At 58.4% G+C, this 19,340-nt stretch overlaps 1 protein-coding gene across 6 annotated transcripts in view; it reads left to right on the top strand.

The window, feature by feature from the left end:
- SARDH (sarcosine dehydrogenase) overlaps positions 1 to 19,340 on the top strand; it is a 76,190-nt gene that overhangs the window by 42,819 nt on the left and 14,031 nt on the right. For 5 of the 6 annotated variants that reach the window (NM_001131712.1, XM_054519373.2, XM_054519371.2 and 2 more), the window contains 4 exon segments: positions 33 to 171; positions 2,044 to 2,157; positions 5,864 to 6,011; positions 11,111 to 11,204. In NM_001131712.1, the coding sequence (NP_001125184.1) occupies positions 33 to 171; positions 2,044 to 2,157; positions 5,864 to 6,011; positions 11,111 to 11,204 (495 nt within the window). 6 annotated transcript variants of the gene reach the window in all.

The raw sequence follows: 19,340 nt of genomic DNA, 5'->3' as shown, positions 1-19,340 counted from the left end.
CGTAGCATTCCCACCTGCCTGGAACTTTTCAGATCAAGAAGGAGTGCCTGGCCTGCAGAGGGGCCGCCGCTGTGTTTGACATGTCCTACTTCGGGAAGTTCTACCTGGTGGGGCTGGATGCAAGGAAGGCTGCCGACTGGCTCTTCTCCGCAGATGTCAGCCGACCCCCAGGTATGGAGCCTGAGGTTGGGGGGCATGTTCCTGTCACTCCATGGGCACAGCCTCAGGCACTGAGATGAGCTGGCAAGCCACCCTGTCCCCTCGGGCACCCTGAGCACACTGCTCCTTGCCCTCACCTGGCTTTGAGCCCCGCTGTCCGGCCCCCTTTGCCCCATCCCAGGCCCCAGGCCCTCATTGCTTTTCTCCACCTCTCCCTCCTGCCTTCCTTCTCCTCCCCACCTCTGCCTTCCTCTCTACTCTTCCAGAAAGGATGTGTGGCAGCTGGCCCTCAGCCACCTCTCTCCTGGGACTGTGGGGCCCAGTCCCCGCCATGCTCTCACAGGTGGGATCACCAGAATTAAATAGAAACACAGGATGCTAAGCTACATTTGAATTTTGAATACATAATGACTCATTTTTAATGTAAGTATGTCCCAAGCCATATTTGGGACATACTTGGGATCTTCATCTGCCTTTTCGTCACCCACCCACCCACCCACCCAACAGCTCATGCGTCCCCATCTTCACGAGTGTCCTGGGCTGCCAGAACAGAGGATCACAAACCTGGTGGCTTAAAGCAACAGCAATTTATTGTCACGGTTCTGGAAGCTGGAGGTCAAAATGAGGGTGTCAGTAGCTGACACTCTGCAGAGGACCCTTCCTTGTTCTTCCAGCTGCTGGTGGTGGCCGGGAATGTTGGCCTTCCTTGGCATGCAGCTGCGTCACTGCAGTCTCTGCCTGTGTCAAAAGGCCTTCTCCAGGTGTTCTCTTTTTTTGTTTGTTTGTTTTTTTTGAGACGGAGTCTCGCTCTGTCGCTCAGGCTGGAGTGCAATGGCGTGATCTCAGCTCACTGCAACCTCCGCCTCCTGGGTCCAAGTGATTCTCATGCGTCAGCCTCCTGAGTAGCTGGGATTACAGGCGCACACCACCATGCCCAGCTATTTTTTCTATTTTTAGTAGAGACGGGGTTTCGCCATGTTGGCCAGGCTGGTCTGAAACTCCTGACCTCAGGTGATCCTCCCGCCTCGGCCTCCCAAAGTGCTGGGATTACAGGCGTGAGCCACCGTGCCCAGCCGTGTTCTCCTCTTAGAAGGACAGCAGTCAGATTAGATGAGGGCCCACACTAATGACCTCACTTTAACCTGATCACATCTGCTAAGACCCCATTTCCAAGTAAGATCACATTCCCAGTCCTAGTGAGGACTTTCACATATCTTTTGCGGGGGACACAATTCAACCCCTAACATCATCTCTCCAGCCACAGCCAACCAACAAACCCACTCCCCAGACTCCCAGGCACCTGCTGCTCACCTCCCGTTAATCCAGCCACCCACTCAGTCTTGCATCCACCCATCCGCCAGCCCACACATCCCTGTTTCTCCATACATCTGTTCCCCCTTCTACTCACCCACTCCCATCCTCCTATCCATCTGCCCACCTTCCCATCTGTCCATCCATCCTCCATCCACAAAGTAATTTATGCCACAGACATTTATGGAGTCTTCTCCGGTACCAGGCACAGAGCTAGGAGCCCCAGAATGAATGGAGGGCATGAATCCTGTCCCTAGAAACTTCTCAGCATGGTGGTGGATGGGTAGGAGGGGCCAGTGCCAAGGCATTTCAAGAAGAAAGAAGCTTCCTTCCCACAAGGGTGATGGTGATGGGATGACCTGCCCATGGCCAGTCCTCTCTGGGTCATTCAGCTGAAATGGCATCCCTGGGCTGAGGGGCTCTCCAGGTCACCTCCCAGTAGGGCATCCTGTCTGGGGGTTATCCAGCCTCTGTGACAAGGAGCTGCCCCTGTGAGCGGCCCTGGGGAAACTGAGGCAGCACAGACCCAACTGGGGCCTCAGCACAGACCCGGCTTCCTTCTCCCTCTCGCAGGCTCCACCGTGTATACTTGCATGCTCAACCACCGTGGGGGCACCGAGAGCGACCTGACTGTCAGCCGCCTGGCACCCAGCCACCAGGCCTCCCCGCTGGCCCCCGCCTTTGAAGGTATGGGATGCCTCTGTGCGCACGGCGCTGTGACTGCGGCCTGCTCTGTGGACTGGTGGTTGTGGACAGGGCAGGATGGACGGGATGGGCTGCTGATGGCAGCTCTGTCATTAGCTGTTGTGCCTGCTGTGGTCAGAGCTGGGAGATTAGAGGTCTCGTTTCAGGCTAAATGGGGGCTTTGTTCAGGCGGCACTGCTGGAGCTCCCCGTACTCAGTGATTGCATCCCTGAACCTGTCCACACTGTGCGGTTCAGAGTGGCTGCAGCGTGGGCGTGCTCAGCTCGGTTGCCCGGAACAGAGCGTGCCAACGCTAGGCTGTGCCTCCCACTCACAGCAGTCGGCTCCTTTCTGCCACTGACATCCTTGCTGGGTTGACTTCTCAGGCCCGTGTGACCCCCTAGTCTGGGGCTTGGATAAGCCCTTAGAAGATGTTCAGCTCAGGGCCCACGCTGATGCCTGATTGCCTGCTGCAGTCCCTCCATGTCTGCTTGCATACCCTCAGGGACGGGTAGCTCAGTACCCTCATCCCTTGTTTGCTCTGCCCCGACTGTTACACAGAGCCAGGACCTGCCTCCTGTCCCTTCGGCTTCCGGATCCTGTCCCTGGGTTCACACAGGAGCCATCTGATCTCTCGTCCTGTAACCTATCCCCACCAGGGATGGAGAAGCAGAGAGGGAAACATTCTCTTTCTCCAGGAAGGGGCATTGCTGCCTCTGGGACGGGACCTGCACAGGGGAAGGTGCTGACTGTGCAGCTCTCTGTGCTGTCCTCGGGGCAGGGGTACAGTCAACGGGGAGGGCTCAGCCCATTCAGAAAACCTGGCATCTCCTGGTTCTTGACCTGACTGTGCTGCTGGTAAATGTAGTTGTTTCCTCACTGGGACTCGGTCAGTGTCGAGTCCCAGCTTGGGCACTGGGGGAGAGAGGCAAGGGGCGAAAAGGGGCTCATTCATGATCAGCTCATAACCCGCACCTTCGGCACCAGTCATTGAGCACCGACTGTGTGTCAGGCTCAGTCTGAGGCACAGAGGACCCAACAGTGAGCCAAACACAGAAGGTTCTGGCCCATGTAGAGTTTGTATCTCTGGTGGGAGGAAACAGGATTAAAAAAATAAAATAAGTGGAAGGTGTAGGAGGTTAGATGGGTCAAGAGGAGAAATGAAGACCGGAGGGGGTGGGATATTGGGGGCCAGGGTGGGAGACAGCATTCCTCACTGCCCAGGGGGTCTTCGAGGCTGGGGGCTGGCAGGGGCTCCTGGGCCTCTGCGGTTCTGCCGAAAGCAGGGAGTAGTGAGGTGAGCTCTGCAGTCTCGAGGCTGGTGGCGGAGATGAGGCTGCGAGCATGAGTGAGGGGTCCTATGGGGTGCACAGAGCTTGCCCACCTCTTCCCTCCTGCCGTTGCTGACGTGGAGGCTGAGAGAGCCATGGGCTGAGCCAGAGCGCCTGTGCTTCATGGATCCGTGAGCTCGTTCCTTCACTCGTTCCCTCAACAGTCATTGTGGAGCCTGTACTGTGCGGCAGCGCCAGGGCAGCCAGAGTCGGGAGGAGCTGAAGGAGGCCGGTGGAGCTTCAGGGACCCCACAGTGGACTGTATGTCCGGACGGGGGCAGGAAGGGCCCCGTAACACCTGGAGGGGGACATGTAAGGGGATGGGAAAGAGCGAGGTGTTAGGGAAAGCCATGTGAAGCCGCTGAGCCGGGGTGAGCAAGGTTTCCTGGAGGAGATGGCCGGCCTGAGCTTGGAAGGATGGGTAGGAGCTGCTGGCTACAAGGGTATAGAGGTGAGAACCAGTGTGACCTGCCCATCGCTGGTCCTCTCTGGGTCATTCAGCTGAAATGGCATCTCTGAGCTGAGAGGAGTGATGCCTGTAAGGAGCTGGGCATCAGCCCCCAGTAGAGGGGCGGCCCAGGCACAGCCCATAGCCGCAGACTTAGTGAGTCTAGCTAGGGAGACAGTAGAGGGGCCAAAATGAGGACACAGGTCATCAAAATCCTGGCCAGGCCCTGCCACTGCCTGGCTCAGCGACCTGCCTCCCTGAGCCTCAGTTTCCCCCATCTGTGAAATGGAGTGAGGAAGACGCACCTCCTGGAGCTGCGATGGAGAATTGCGTCAGAGTCTGGGGGTGCTGGGAGGGCTGGGGAGCAGCCTCCCTGAGCCTCAGTTTCCCTGGCTGGGGAATGAGGACCTTGCTCGTCCTCCCTCATAAGGGAAAGCTGTCAGGCTCAGCTTTCAACGCTGAGCCATCTCCCAGTGGTGCACAATTAGCTTTCTAGAGGATTCTGGTGGATTCCTAGAGCTGAGGGCTGGGGATCGGCGGTGCTGGTTGCTGGGAAGGTTTGCACTTGGTGGGTGTGGAGTTAGCACAGTGAGTCACATCCCCCAGGGCTCTGCGGGTCCTGGGGACACCACTCAACAGGAGAAAACCACCATGTGGGCTTTGCTTTACTTTCAGGCTTCAAAACTTTACTGTTTGAGTTATGAATATGCATGGGCATTAAATATGCATGTATTGAATACGTGTGCTACCTACCCATGCTGCATCAGATCACCACGAAGCCGAGAGAATGTGATGATTTACACAATGAGATCAAGGTGGCGTACAAAGCAGCTGTCAATCTTAAAAGTAATTTTAAATGATCTTTATTGATCTTTTTGTAAGATTACAGAAGGATACATGCTCCTGGGAACCATTCCAATGATACTGAAAAGCACAAAGTCAGCTGCACAGCCCACAGCTCCCCCCACACCCAGTGCCGATGGCGCGTCCCCGGCCACCTTGCCTTCTCACTGCTCCCTGCCATGTCAGCTTTGCAGGCCAGGCCTGGACCTGGGCTGACTGACCTCTGGCCTCAGGACTGGCATCTTGTTTTCAGGGAAGTTGATCATGGATGGTCAGGGCCACAGGAGGCCAGGCCCATCAGCTGCCATCTCCCTGGGCACCAACTGGCCTCAGTAGCTCCCAAGACCTCCTGGGAGGGGCCTGGGATGGCTGCAGACTGGTGGGGCCACCCAGGAGCCAGGGGCCTGAGAGTGGCTGTGTATGTGTGTGTGTGTGTGTGTGTGTTGGGGGAGGTGAGGTGGGGTGTCTGTCTGGCATAGAGCTGAGGATGCCGTCCAGAAAGAGCCCCAGTCCAGGTGTCGGGGAACCCCTTGAGGACTGGCTTGTCTCTTTGCCTTCATCCTCTGTTGTGCTTATGGTGTGAAGAGGAGGGAGGGAGGGAGCAGCCTGGCTGGGGCCTGCCGGGGCCCTGAGAGGTCTCCCGTCCAAGGGGTGCTTCCAATAGCCCTGTGGGACCAGATGTTGTGGGTCTACCCCTTTTACAGATGAGAAAATGGGGGCTCAGAGAGGTGAGAAGCAAGGCCGGTGAGCCGCAGAACTGCATCTGGGCCAGGCTGGCCTAGGCCTGTGTGTTCCCAAGACACCGTCCTCCCAGGGTAGGGGCATCCCTTTGAGGTGTCTGCAGAGGGGTGGGTGGTAGGGGTTGAGAAGCAGGTCCTTCTCCTAACCCCCATGGCTCAGAGGATACTCTACAAGGCGTGGCCCTGGGGGACCGAGGGAGGGACAGATACGGTCCCTGGGCACTGTGAAGGCACAGGCCCCTGAGAGGGCATTTGTTTTCTCAGCCGGGAGACCCGTGGGTCACCCTCTCTGTCCCTACCTCCCAGGCCCTGAAATCCTGCTCTAAGTCCAGGTGCTTCTCTTCCAGGGGATGGTTACTACCTGGCCGTGGGCGGGGCCGTGGCCCAGCACAACTGGTCCCACATCACCACCGTGCTGCAGGACCAGAAGTTCCAGTGCCAGCTCATCGACAGCTCCGAGGACCTGGGCATGATCAGCATCCAGGGCCCAGCCAGGTGAGAGAGGACTGGGAGCCCACCCCTGGGTGCACCTGCTGCCTAGACCCAGGTCCTCCAACAGGCCCTTGGGCAGAACAGCTTGTCCAGAATGGGCCATTCTGAATAGTTAAGCACTCTGGTAAACCAGAGATGCCATTCTGAATAAATATCTTCAAAGCACTGGAATGCAGATAAGCTGGTAACACGAGTCAGACTGAAATTTACGATGTTCAGTCACTGAGGACCCCAGGATCCCAGAGGGGATGGCAGTCTCTGCATCAGCAGTGCAGTCTAGGAATTACCGTCCACCATCCCAAAGTGGGCAGAACCAGGCCAGGGTTCGCCCTGCTACCTGGTAATCTCTGTACGCCACCTTGACCACACACGCAGAATAATATCCTGTACCGAGGGGTCCCTGGCTCCTCCGGAAACACCCCCCATGACAAGGTCTCTGCATGGCTTATCCATGCGTGCATTCCTTCTATAAACACCTGCCGGGCTGTGTTCCCCACCCATGAGAAACCAGGACCGGGGAACACCCTCGGCTGCTGGCTCATACACACAGCCACAGAAGTCTTGGGCAAAAGGACGGCTGAGCAGGTGTGCACCTTGGAAAGACCCCTCTGACTGTGCTTCGGAGGCTGGGAGAAGGGACTGGGGGTGGGAGACAGAGAGGAAAGGCATCATGTTAGCAGCCACCAGTGGAGGACCTGTTACTTGCCAAGCCTGAGCCAACATCTCCCATCCCCATAGTAGCCCTTTGAGGTGGTCATAATTGTTCTTATTTTTACTGATGCAGAAACTGAGAAACAGAGAGGTAGAGACATTTGCCCAAGGTCACACAGCTGGTCAGTGCCAGGGCTGATGGAGATGCACCCTCCTTGTGCTCAGAAGCCTGCACACGCTCACTGCCACCCTTTTTCAAGAGTTAAAAACCCTTTGTGAGAAAACGGCCTAGTCTAGGCCTTCCATTGGTGACCCTCCCCCCCCATGCTAAGGGGCCAGGACACTCATCTCAGTGTGCTTCCTGCACCACATCTGCCTTGGGGCTGGACAGGGTGGCTCTGCTGGACTGCGCAGGAGGAAGAGGCAAGAGATGAGGGCACTGCTTCTGGGGACATGGAGGGTATCAAAGGGGTGATCTATCTCTGGAAAATGATGGGGGCAGCTTCGGGGAGAGGACGGGAAAGGAGAGGAGGAGAGGTGGGGAGGGGTGGGGGGAGATGCGTCTCCAGCCTGAAGGTCGCCGAGGTGAGCACTTGACGTAGCAGGGCTGTGTCTGGGTGATATCCTGTCAGCCTGGGATTCTGCTGAGACCTCTGGCTGGAGTGCTCAGACCCTGCCGTGGGGTCCGTTTTCCCTGGCACCCCACGCTGAGTCCTGGGCCAGTCGCTCCCCTCTTGGGCTACAAGGGACTGAGTTGTTGCTGTCTGTCCAAGCATACGCACTGTGGTGCTCAGAGGCACACGGTAGACGCGTGCTTGCTGATGAAGGGATAGAATCGGAGAGGGTCGAGTGCTTTAACATTAACTGGCGTCTGCCAAGTGTTTGACTTGAGGCTGCTCATAGAAACCAGCGTGCCTTAAGGAAACATTTGGGCAGAACCCTGCAGGAAACGAGTGACCCAGCCTTGGTACTCTGGGGGAACTGCTCCCGGCAGCGGCCACAGCAGGTGCAAAGGCCCCGTGGCAGGCAAGTGCATATGTCTGAGGCATGCATTGAGGCTGGGATGGAGCAGGCCAGCAGCCGGGCTCAGAGGGCAGCAGGGTGAGATACTGGAGGCCCAGCGGCTGCTCCTCTGAGGGAGGGGTGCTGAGCAGAGGAGGAACATGGTCGGGCTTGGGCTTTGGTTGGGTGGGGGGGGGTCTCTGCTGTTGGGCCAGCGGGCAGGGGGCCAGCAGGCCTGTGAGGGGCCTCGGGCCAGGCGAGGCAGGGGCGTCCAGGAGGGAGTGATGAGCTGAGTCCACACGGCTCATGGCCGAGGGTTTGGCGTTGTGGTGGTTCCCGTGGACTGGGCGAGGCTCATAGCACCCGACAGTGGATGGGGTGTGCTGAGAGGGTCAGGGGGAGGGGAGCGGACAGAGACAGCTTCCGCGTGCATGACGAAGAGTGGAGGGTGCTGGCCGCAGTGGCAGGGAAAGGGACTGGGATGCGGTGGAATCATGCAGGCCCTAGCCTGGCCCACAGGCAGCCGCGATGCTATGTGCTTTTCATTTCTCACCTGGGTGACCCCAACCTCCGCATCTCTGGGGTAGAGGGAGGGGTGTCAAGGCCTGGTCTTTGGAATCCTCTGGCTTCATTGCCACGCCAACCTTGGACCGGGAGTGGGGATATTTTTAGTGTGGGGGAGGCAGGTGGGCTGTGGAGGGAGAAGGTGGCAGACGGACAGATCAAGGTGCGGCCCGGGGGCGGCTGGTGTGCCCAGCCTCATTATAAGCTGCTCCAGGCGGCGGCGGGGGAGGCAGCCAGGGCGGGAAGAGGAGCTCGCTGCCTCCTGGTAATTTCTTAACTTTCTCCTCCAAAATGTCCTCTATCTTTCAAAAATAACCCAAAGTTTCTTAGATGAATAATAATACTGGTGCTGCTGATGAAGACTGCACCTTTGGAATTGTTATTCAGGACGTGCTCAGCACACCCACTGGACCATGGAGCAGGGGCTGTGTGAGCTGCTGCCCCATGGAACTTTCTGAAAATGTTCCATAACTAGTCCCAAGCCTAGTGGTCCAACACGCAGCCACTAAGCCCTGTGTGGCTACTGAGCCTTTGAAATGTGGCTAGTGCGACTGCATTTTTAATACTAGTGGATGTAAACTCAAATAGCCTCGTGCTGGTAGAGGCTGGGCTTGGTGGCTCATGCCTGCAACCCCAGCACTTTGGGAGGCCGAGGTGGTAAGATCACTTGAGTCCAGGAGTTTGAGACCAGCCTGAGCAACATAGCGAGATCCTATCTCTAAAAAAACAAAAAATTTTTTTTCAATTAGCTCAGCATGGTGGTGCACACCTGTAGTCGCAGCTACTTGGGAGCCCAAGGCCGGAGGATCGCTTGAGCCCAGGAGGTCAAGGCTGCAGTGAGCTGTGATTGTGCCACTGCAAACCAGCCTGGGTGACAGGGTGACCTTGTCTCAAGCCAAAATGAAACGAAACAAACCAAAACCAATATCCTTGCGTGGCTGGGAGAGACGGTTCGTGCAGCCCCAAAGTGGCCATCACTGTGGTCGTGGTTAACACCAGGGGCTTTGCGTGTGCTTTCTTGCTGGTTCCTCACAATGGCCCACGGCATCACAGATGAGGGACTGGGGCTTGGTAGGGTTGATGGGTAAGTACAGGGCCTGGGACTAGAACTGGGGCCTCCGACTGGGAAGCTCGTGGACCCCTGGAACTGGGCTTCCCCTGAGGTTGCTGAGCCCACAGCCTGGGCCAGAGCCCTTCAAAGCCTTGGACCAGGTGGCAGCTCCAGGCTTCTGCCCAGGGTCCCTTCCGTGTGGCTGCCACTCAAGGCTGCAGAGAGCATGTGCTTGTCAGGTCTGAGGCGCTGGTATCACTCTCCAGGACTTGGCACCACGTGGGTGCTGGGTGGTTACATAAGGGTCTTGGCCAACTGTACCACAGCTGAGCACCTCAGGCTGACGTGGGTGGTGGCTCCCAGCACTGCGACGATTGGAATTAGGGTCAGCAGTACTTCTGGGCAGCCCACCCTGCAGCCTCAACACCTGCTGGGACCCCAGAGGGACAGAAGTGGGGGGGCGTCTCCTAGCAATGGGGGCCTCACCCTGCTGTGCCAAGCCAGGGTGTTCACAGTCAGTCCTATTTACGGAGAGCCTGCTCTTTGCCAGGCACATTGGGATGGGGGGATGCTGTTGGCACGGAGCTCCTGGGGGGTGGATGCATTGGGGGTGGGTACAACCAATGTGAGAGACACCCTGGCAGGAGACTGTGGGATCTTGGACAATGAGTACCTGCCCAAGACCTAGGGAGTCAGGGAGGGCTTCCTGGAGGAGGTGACAGCTGAGCCAAGAGCTGAAGGATGACAAAGGGTTAAGTGGTGACAGGGGAAGGGGTGAGAATGTGGAGGGGCACAAGAGGGCTAGACCTGGAGGTGGGCACGGTGCCCAGGAGGTGAGGGCTTCCTTGGAGACCATGGGTGTTGGCTCCAGTGAGGTCTCCGGTACTTGCGCAAGTGTGAGAGTAGATGTGGTGCTGGGTACCACGGAGCGGGGAAAGTGGGGAGTGAACCCCTGCCCTCGCAGAGCTTATAAACCAGGGGTGGACCCAGCAAGTCTGTGCAAACTGTTGAGTATGGACTGAGTGTCCACTGCTCAGGAACATTCCCGGGCCCTCGTAGCACTGTGGCACTCGGCCCTGCCCTCGGTAGGTGACAGTCCCCTAGGAGGTTGAAATGGCTCTTAGCACCTGCTGGGTGCTAAGCCCAGCTCTCTACCTCCTCCAAGTCTGAAGCCTCAGTGTCTCACACCCATGTCAGGCAGAGGACTTTGGGGCTGAGGTGCCTGGTTGGAGGGTTAGGTCAGGGAACAGAGCGGGGTGGTGTCTGGGAAGAGCACTTTCTGCAGGGGGCTGGGAGAAGGCCGGAATCTGCTTCAATCCAGCTCTGCCTTGGGCAAGTTACTCTACTCTTCTGTACAGTACTGAGGCCACCATAGCCAGCTCCTCTCTCGGGCCGTGGATACCGAAGCAGCAGCTGAGGCCCCTCTGGCCTCTGAAGAGTTGGAAACCTGGAGGGGCCTGGGGATGTGGATTTTGGACCTGGCCCAGATGCTCTGTTCCTCCTGGCCTGTGGGCTTCAAAGGCGTTCTATGGTTAGATAACCACTCTGGCCTCAGTTCCCCATCTAAGAATCGTGAGTCCCGTTAGAGCTATCTCCAAGTCTGGCCTCCCCCAGGGGTCCTGCTAGCCCTAGCGTTACCCCGCTGGAAGGTGGCTGTCTTATGTATATTTGGAACGTACATCTGTCTTGGTGTATTTTTATTAATCCATGTTTATTGTCGTCTGTCTCATGAGGACAGGGACTTGTCCCACTCATGGCAGGTCCCCGGGGCCTTTCCTACCCGGGCCCCGCCCGTGAGCACTTGCTGACTGAGCGACTTTGCTCTTGCCTGCAGCCGAGCCATTCTGCAGGAGGTGCTGGACGCAGACCTGAGCAACGAGGCCTTCCCGTTCTCCACCCACAAGCTACTGAGAGCTGCAGGGCACCTGGTAGGTTCCAGCTGGCCACGTCCTCTGGGTCGTGGTTGGCAACATGGTGTGAGGGGCGCGCCAGGGGATCTGGGGGCTTGGGGCTCTTGGGCAGGTTCCTTTGCCTCCCTGGGCCTCGGTCCCCAACTGTGAAGGGGGGACAGTGGGACCAGGCGGCCCTCCTACAGGCTATTGGGAGCTTGGGGAGGTCATGTGGATCAAAGTCACGGCGTCTTCCATCCCTCCCCGGTGCCTGGTGCATGCCAGGGACTCAGTCCCAGGGAAGGTGGCCTTGGCCTCACCGCCTGCATCGCCACCTATTGTATCCCCTCCTGAAAGGTGCAGGGCAGCCCTCCCGAGGCCGAGTGACCTCCTGGAAACGGGAGGGCCGAGCTCTGCTGAGCAGTAGCCGGCTCCGGAGAGCTCCGTGTGGCAGCCTCCCAGCTGCCATTGTGGGTGTGGGAGGAGGGGCTGCTGGGGTGGGAGCACAGCCAGTCCCCAAACAGCACCCCACACGTCCCCTGCCAGCTCTAGAAAGCCTCTATCCTGGGGGCCAGGGCCCGTCCCTTCTAAGATGGTGGTGGTGTCCGGAGCCAGCACTCCATGGGAGCCGGCCCCAGGCAGGAGGCTCCCTCGGAGACCAGAATCAGGGCCCAGGTTCTAGTTCTGGGCCAGCACGTCCCTCTTCTGGGCTTTATTTCCTTGTTGGAAAACAGGCATCTTGGCATCTGCTTTGGCTTCTCGAGGCTGAGATGAGGATGGTAAACACAGCAGCCCCTGTTTGCCGAGGGCTTCCTGTGTGCCAGACACTGTTCCGAGAACATCACAGCACACTTCCCCATGTAATCCTCACCGCAGCGCGGGCGGCTCTGTTACAGGGTCTCCCAACCTCAGCACTACTGACGTTTTGGAGCAGATCCTCTCTGCTGTGAGGGCCCTCCTGTGTGACACAGGTGTGTGGCCGCCTCCCTGGCTGCCACCCACTACGTGCCAGCGGCACCCACCGTTGTGACAGCCACAAGTGTGTTCAGACATGGCCAAGGGTCGGCTGGGGGCAGGATCGCCCATTGAGAACCTCGGTGCATGACCACCCTGCTTGTTTGCAGGGCTGTAAGCCATGTAGTGGCAGCGGGCGCCGGGCCTCCAGAGCCCTCCAGCGCTCATGCTGGAGGAGATGTCGCCCTGCGTGACAGATGTTACCCAGATGGAGCTCAGAGAGGCTGGATGGGCCAGGCTGCTCAGGGCCACCCGGCTAAAGAAACCCAGAAAGCCCCCGATATGTGTCAGTGACACGGATGTGGCCTTCAGGAGCGGGTGGGCGGGTGCACGGCCGCATTTGGAGGCAGCTCCCTGTCTCTCCTTCCTGTATGTTCGTCTGGGGTTTGGGTGGGGAAAATGCTAAGGAAGGTTGGGGAGGAGCGAGGTCCTGGCCTGCAGAGGGACTGGAGGTCCTGGGGGACAAATCTGGGTTCTGTTAGCAGATAAACAACGTGGCGATGACTGTCAGGGAGGAGGCGGCCAGAAACTAGGGAGATCCCGGCGGCTCTACTCTCACCTCCCCTCTCCAGAGGCTGCGCAGGGGCAGGAAGCAGGGCCGGCTGTGTCTAGCTTGCTTCCTGCCTCTGGTGCAAAGCTGCCTGCTGGGACCAGAGAGGGTGGGCACTCAGAGAGAGCAGCACAGCTGGATCCAGGCCACACGGCCTTCAGATGGCCCGACTCCAGCTCCAGCAGGCCGGGGTCCAAGCAGCATCCAGCTTTGTCTGCAGCTGGGTTCTGGTTTGCAGAAGGGGAGGGGGGCTGCGGGTTCTCCCACCTTGCTGAGGCTTGGCATAGGTGCTGCCTCTGTCTGGTTTGGCTACAGGAGGGGGAGACGACCAGGTGGGAACATGTCCCCTCCCATTTGAGGCCCAGCAGCCTCGCCCCCACCCGCACGGCCACTCCAGCAAGCCGCTGGGACTTGTTCTCAGACAGGCGGCTCCAGCTGCCTCCCCTCCCCTGGGGCTAGCCCTTTCCTGGCCCTGGCGGCCTCCCCAAGCCTAGGCAGTGGCTGCCTGGGTCAGCCTCCACCTGTGTGGCCTAGGAGCCAGGCCAGGCCAGGTGCTTGCTGAGCTGACCCAAAGGCTCTGCTTCCGGGATGACGTCCCGCAGAGGAACAGGCCAGGCCAAACACAGCGTGGGGGGGGGGGGCGTGCAGGGGGTGCAGGGGCCACCTCTCCCCACAGTCTCCTGCTCATTGGTGTAAAATCACTGGTGTTATAAAAAGCACATCACGGCTGCATAAAATACTGCTCATTGCTCGGTTTCCAGCCATCACTGCACATGGGTTTCAGCACAGGGGCTGAGTGCAGACCTCGCTTCTAGCAAGCCCACTTTGGGCACGACCCTTGCCCCCTCAGAACAAGGATGCTGGGTCTGTGCGCAGGTCTCATGAGCTGCGGCACGAAGCTCGTCTGGCTGGGACATGGTGGTCAGCGGCATCTCAGAGGACTGTTGGGGACATTCATAGCCTGCCAACGAGTTAGCGAAAACCCCTCTAATCCCATCCCCAGAGAAACCAAGGTTGACAGTTGAGTGTGTTGCCCGCCATCTTCTTTCCGTCATCTGTGACTATCTGTGGATTTTAAAACGTAATCAGGGTATCCCATGCAGTCTGTACACACTGCTTTATTCTCCGAATGTTGTGACTATTCTCCTGTTCCTTTGAACGATCCCCGAGAACCACTTGGAACGCCCTCAGCTGCATCTCCAGTGCCCTGGGCATGCATTTCACACCGGGTCCACCTCTTTGCTTTGGAAGTGGCCCCAGGAGGAACTTCCCTTGAACACCATCCTCCCAATAGATGCTGACTATTGGTCTGAGAGAGGGTAGAGCTGGGCCCACCAGGTCGGAGGTGTGTGCGGTTCATGGTCCCGGGTCACTCTGTGGTGTGTTCTTCTCTGTCCTCGGTATTGCTGCACCCCTCGCTTACCCAGTGCTATCCTAGGTCTCAGGTGGAGTGGGAGAGAAGCACAGTGCTTTCTAGGCTGGGGTCCCTGCCTGTGGGATGGGAGGGAGGGGAAACACAGGGGAGGTGGGACATGAGCGTCAGCTGGCGTGAGCGATCGTGGGGACACAGGAAACAGGCGGTGGGGAGGTGCTGCACACATAAGGAGGCCCAGCTGCTGGGAAACACGCTGCGCACCGGCCGTGGCAGTTATCCATGGCGTACCTCCCAGCACCGTCAGCTCGCGTTGGGCCACTTGGGACTCTCAGTCAAGCACTAGTGTTTTACTAAACTTAAGGATCCGTTCCCAGTACTGTGCTTCTCGTCCTCTCCCTCACCAGCGCTCGAGAGACTCTGGAGTGAACTCTGGACGTGCTGCCTGGGAGCCTGCTGGGTGCTGGACTGGGGTCCCAGGATGGAAGATGTGCCTCCTGCCCTCAATGGGCTCAGACCCCGAGTGAGGTTGGGGCCCAGGAAGGGAGCTGCAGCCACAGCCCAGCCTGTACTGGAGAGAGGTCCTAGGCAGGGTGAGTGGTGACCCCAGGCCAACGGGTTCTCATGGAACCGAGAGTCCCACAAAGATGGCCACAGAGAACTGAATGTTGGCAAGAAACAGACAGGGTGGGGCAAGGCCCCGAGTGTCTCGACTTCTCGGCTGGGAACAAAGTGTGGCCCATGTTGGGGGGCTCTGCCCTGGGACTGACCCCAGGGGCCTGTGGACGAGCCGGGAGCCCACATCAGCTGCCCCTGCTCCGCCCACTACTCACCAGCATTCTCCCCATCCCTGTGGGCCCCATCCCGACACCTCCCAGCCCCCATGGCAGGACCAGGGCGGCAGATGTCCCCGGTGCTGAGGGCAGGCTTCCATCCCCCCACAGCCCCAGCCAGGAGCTCGTCCCTGCCGACAGCCAGTGCCCCAGGGCTACACTCCTTAGGAAGACAGACGACCTTAGCGCACACAGATTTACTGTCACCTGGGCTGAGTGGCCGGCTCTGTGGGGTCATTCCCATGCTCATGTTCTTGGAGTCCATGGGGTCCATCGGGGACAGGCTGGGGGTGAGCTGGGGCTAACCATCTTCACCTAGAGACCCCGATGCCCAGCACTGAGTGCAGCTCCACTGGCTTCTGATCCCTCTCCCTCCTTGTCCTCCCAGAGACTCTCTGGAGTGGCCAGTGTGGGCCTGGCGGCCAGGTCTGCGTGTGTCTGGAGCGGCCAGTGTGGGCCTGGCGGCCAGGTCGGCGTGTGTCTGGAGCGGCCAGTGTGGGCCTGGCGGCCAGGTCGGCGTGTGTCTGGAGGACGACTGTGGCCCTCAGGGGCTTGAAGTTGCTGGGTGGCCGGTGGGTCCAGATCCCATGAGATGAAGCCGGGGACTTGAGGAGTGTGTGGAGGACAGAGCGGCCAGGGATCCTGTCCTCAGTGACCTCTGCCTTCTCTTGAGGGCCCTGGGGAGGTGTGGGCCAGGAGAGCAGAGGTTCTGGGCCCTTAGTGTCAATGTTACAGTTTTTGCTGACCTGGGAGGCTGTCCCTCAAAGTGGCCAGGGCCACACGCTCCCAGGTGGGCCCAGCCTGGGACACAGTGCCCTCCCCATTTCTTGGCCAGCAAGACAGGTGGGGATACAGCCACTGGCCACGGCCAGCTCCCCCTGTAGGGGGGCCTCACAGGCAGGTGGGAGATGGGAGTTGAGTCAGCCACAGACACTGGGGGGTTCGGGACCAAAGCGTCCATGTTACCCAAGGCTCATTGGAGCTCAGGCCAGAAGCCTGGCTTCCCATCCTGCCCCGTCCTTCTGCGGGACGCCTCTCTGGGCCTCAGTGTCCGCACCTGTAGCACGAAGTCTAGCACAATGTCTAAAATTCTTTCCGGGCCTTTCCATAAGTCTGTCCAGACACTCTGGATTCTCTGAATCCAGGGAGAATTTCATATTCTCCTAAATAATATCTTGTGCTGGCTTAAAAATGTGTTGATGACATATCCGTCAATGTGAAGAAACGCTGGGCTGGAGTGTGGGCCTGAGCCAGGTATTTATAGGCGATCAGTTGGGTTCCAGCCAAGCAGATGGAGGAGACGAATGCGCATGCCTGCGCACTCAGCGGAACCTCTGGGTTGAAAGCAGATGCAAGGGCCGATGAGGACAAGGGCCAGAGCTGCAGACCCGGGCCCCGGGTGTGAGAGCGGGCGCTGCCCGCTGCCCAAAGACCCTCCTCACCACCGGACGAATTGGGCACGGTTCCCAGCTGAGCACTGCTGCTGTTGTACAGTGATTCTTCTCTGAGAGGCTGGGATCTGACCCTGGCTGCCATGATCCCTGCACTGCTAGAGGAGGAAGCAGGGTGGGGAGAAGTTATTGTCCGTTCAGCAGCCAGCAGACCAGCTGTTCTTGCTCCCCAAATATCTGCCTCGAGGCCAGCAAGATTCCCCGTGGGTCAGTGCTCTCCCGGCGTGTCTCCCAGAGCTCCGCTCGGCCAGACACGGTGTTCCGAGAGCCCCTGCCGAGGACAGGCCCTGCTGCGAAGCAGTATGCTGGGCTGGGAGCACTCCGTGGGGGCACGGCGATAAAGTGATTTTCTCTGAAAATTAATTTCAGCTCAAAAGGAAATTGAATGTCTTTTCCTGACAGCAAGAAGTCCTAGTCGCGGCACTGTTAGGATTTGATTAGTTCAGGATGGAGCAGTCCTGCACCCACACACGTTAGATAACCATGACATGCCAGTCAGAGACCAACTGAGTTCCAGCCACTGCCTGAACACTCGCTTTACAGAACCCGTGCAGATTTGCTGAGGCCTGAGACAGATACCCGATATCTCGGGCAGGTTCCCTGAGGCAGCGCAGAGAGACTGGTGGCTGCAGGCTGGGGCACCGTGTTCCCTGTCACGGGTCAAGCTGCTGCCGTGATAGTGTGAAGTGCCTGGGCCCCAAGGGGAAGTTGGAGCGAGGGTGTTTGTGGAGTGGGTGGTGGGAAGCTTCGATCTGCCCTGGGTTTGCTGCTTCTGTCTGGGGCAAGTGACCTCATGCAGAACTGGGTGCAGAGGGCCTTGAGCTGGGGGCCTTGGAGACTTCAGGGGCAATTGGTTCCAGGTTCTCATCTTGCGCTTGTAAGGAAAGAAAAGGTGTGACCCCTCCCCTCACCCATTATCAGGGGCACGGGAGACAGCCCTGTAACAAAAGACAGGTTCACAAGAGAAAAGCACACCAGATATATTTAATCAAAGCTTCATGTGACATGGGAGCCATCAGAAAGGGGGACCCAGAGACCCAGGGAAGACGGTTCCTATGCTTAAGGTCGGTGAAGAATGGGGAGCTGTTTGGGCATGTGTCAGACGGCAGGGGATGCCTGTGGGGATGGACTGCAGGGAGGCCGGCAAGGCCAGCTGTGCAGCTCCCCCTTGGCCTCTCCATGCAGTGCTTCTCACTCCCAGGCATGGGGCAGGACCCCTGGAGCAAGGGTCTTATGACCCACAGTCAGACAAGGTGGGCGGAGAACATCTTTATGACCAGCTCCTCCCCAGAAAAGTGGGGAAGGCTTGAATTGTATTTCTAGGTCTCATGGCTGGCTTTGGGGGAGAGGGCCTCTGCTGTCCATGACCCACCTGGGGAAAGAGGAATTCTGGCTTCTGTGACTTGCTGCGGGGGAGAAAGAGGGCAGGAGACAGGAGGGGAGGAGGAGGTCAGACAGACTTGGGCTGCACCAGAGGCCTTCTGGTCTCCTTTAGTCCCGAGTCCTCATGCCAGGTGCCCTGCTTGGGGGATCATGGTCTGAATCCTAGAACCCTTGCAGCAGATGAGCCTCGAGCCTGCTGGCCACTGTGGTGGAGGCTGGTGGGAATGGGTACCAGTGCTGTGTGGCCCAGGGAGGGCGGCTTCCTGCACCTGCCCACTGACCGACACTTGCCACCCAAGTGGCCTGAATGGAATGGGACAGGCAGGGCGGGGGTCCTCTCATCCTTGGGGACATCCCAATGGCATCCCACAGAACTCCCTCCAGGGCCTGGAAGGGTCTGACCTCCAGAACCTTCCAAAAAGAGAGGGTCCTCAGGCCAATTTGGAGGGAGATAGCCATGGTCATAGTAGTGACGCTTGCCTAAGTGTGGGGGACTCGGCGGGCCTCAGCCCCACCCCACATGATCTGTCTCCACAGAGGGATCCTCTCTCATCACAACCTACAGTCCAGGAGTCTGAGCCCCAGCAAAGGCCACCAATGGCAGGTGGCTCTGCTGGCTTCAGGAATCATTCCCCTCCTGTCCAGGCCGACTGGCTGGGAACAGCGCCTGGCCACTGGGAAGATGGGCAACAGACAGCCCTGTGGGTCCTGAGCCCTTGCCCCCAGCCAGGGCCAAGCAGGAAGGGGACTTAGCTCCCAGCAGGGTCCACGCTGTCACAAAGGACCCCTGCCCCAACCCTTTATTTGCAGAGCTACATCTGATAATAACAGACATGTCACTCCAGGGGACTGATTAGTTCCATGGGTGGAGAGGTCCCCTGTAGCCCCACCCTTCATGGGTTTGATTTCAAAGCATCTTTTCCTAAAAAGGAGGCAGAGTTCCCCTCACGTTGGTCTTCCTCCCTCCCAGCTCAACCCCCCACCTGGCCAGGTATCTGCTCTGGTCCGACCCTCAAGCTGCACCCAGGTGAGGTCAGAGGCCCAGGCTTGAAGGTGCATCCCCTACAGATTCTTTCAACAAGAATCGTGCTTAATAAGCTCTGTCTGGGTCTGAGAACATTGTCGATTCACCTCACTCCTCCCACCCCTGCAGGATGTGGGTTTCCAGGCTGACAGTTATGTTCGAAGCTCTGTGCTTCGAAGATATTCTTCTACAGTAGATTAGCATCTACTAGAGCCACGCCAAGGGGTGGTTTCAGGGTTTCAGGCCTCTCTCTCTGTCTTATTTATTTGAGATGGAGTCTCACTCTGTTGCCCAGGCTGGAGTGCAGCGGGGCGACCTTGGCTCACTACAGCCTCCGCCTCTCAGGTTCAACCAGTTCTTCTGCCTCAGCCTCCCAAGTAGCTGGGACTACAGGTGCCCATCACCACAGCCAGCTAATTTTTGTATTTTTAGTAGAGATGGGGTTTCGCCGTGTTGGCCAGGCTGGTCTCAAACTCCTGGCCTCAAGTGATCCGCCCGACTCGGCCTCTCAAAGTGCTGGGATTGCAGGCGTGAGCCACCGCGCCCGG

Source organism: Pongo abelii, chromosome 13 (assembly GCF_028885655.2).
Source record: "Pongo abelii isolate AG06213 chromosome 13, NHGRI_mPonAbe1-v2.0_pri, whole genome shotgun sequence".
Classification (NCBI taxonomy): Eukaryota; Metazoa; Chordata; class Mammalia; order Primates; family Hominidae; genus Pongo; species Pongo abelii.
The sequence above is the reverse complement of the archived record's forward strand: the minus strand, read 5'-3'. Positions and strand labels throughout refer to the sequence as shown.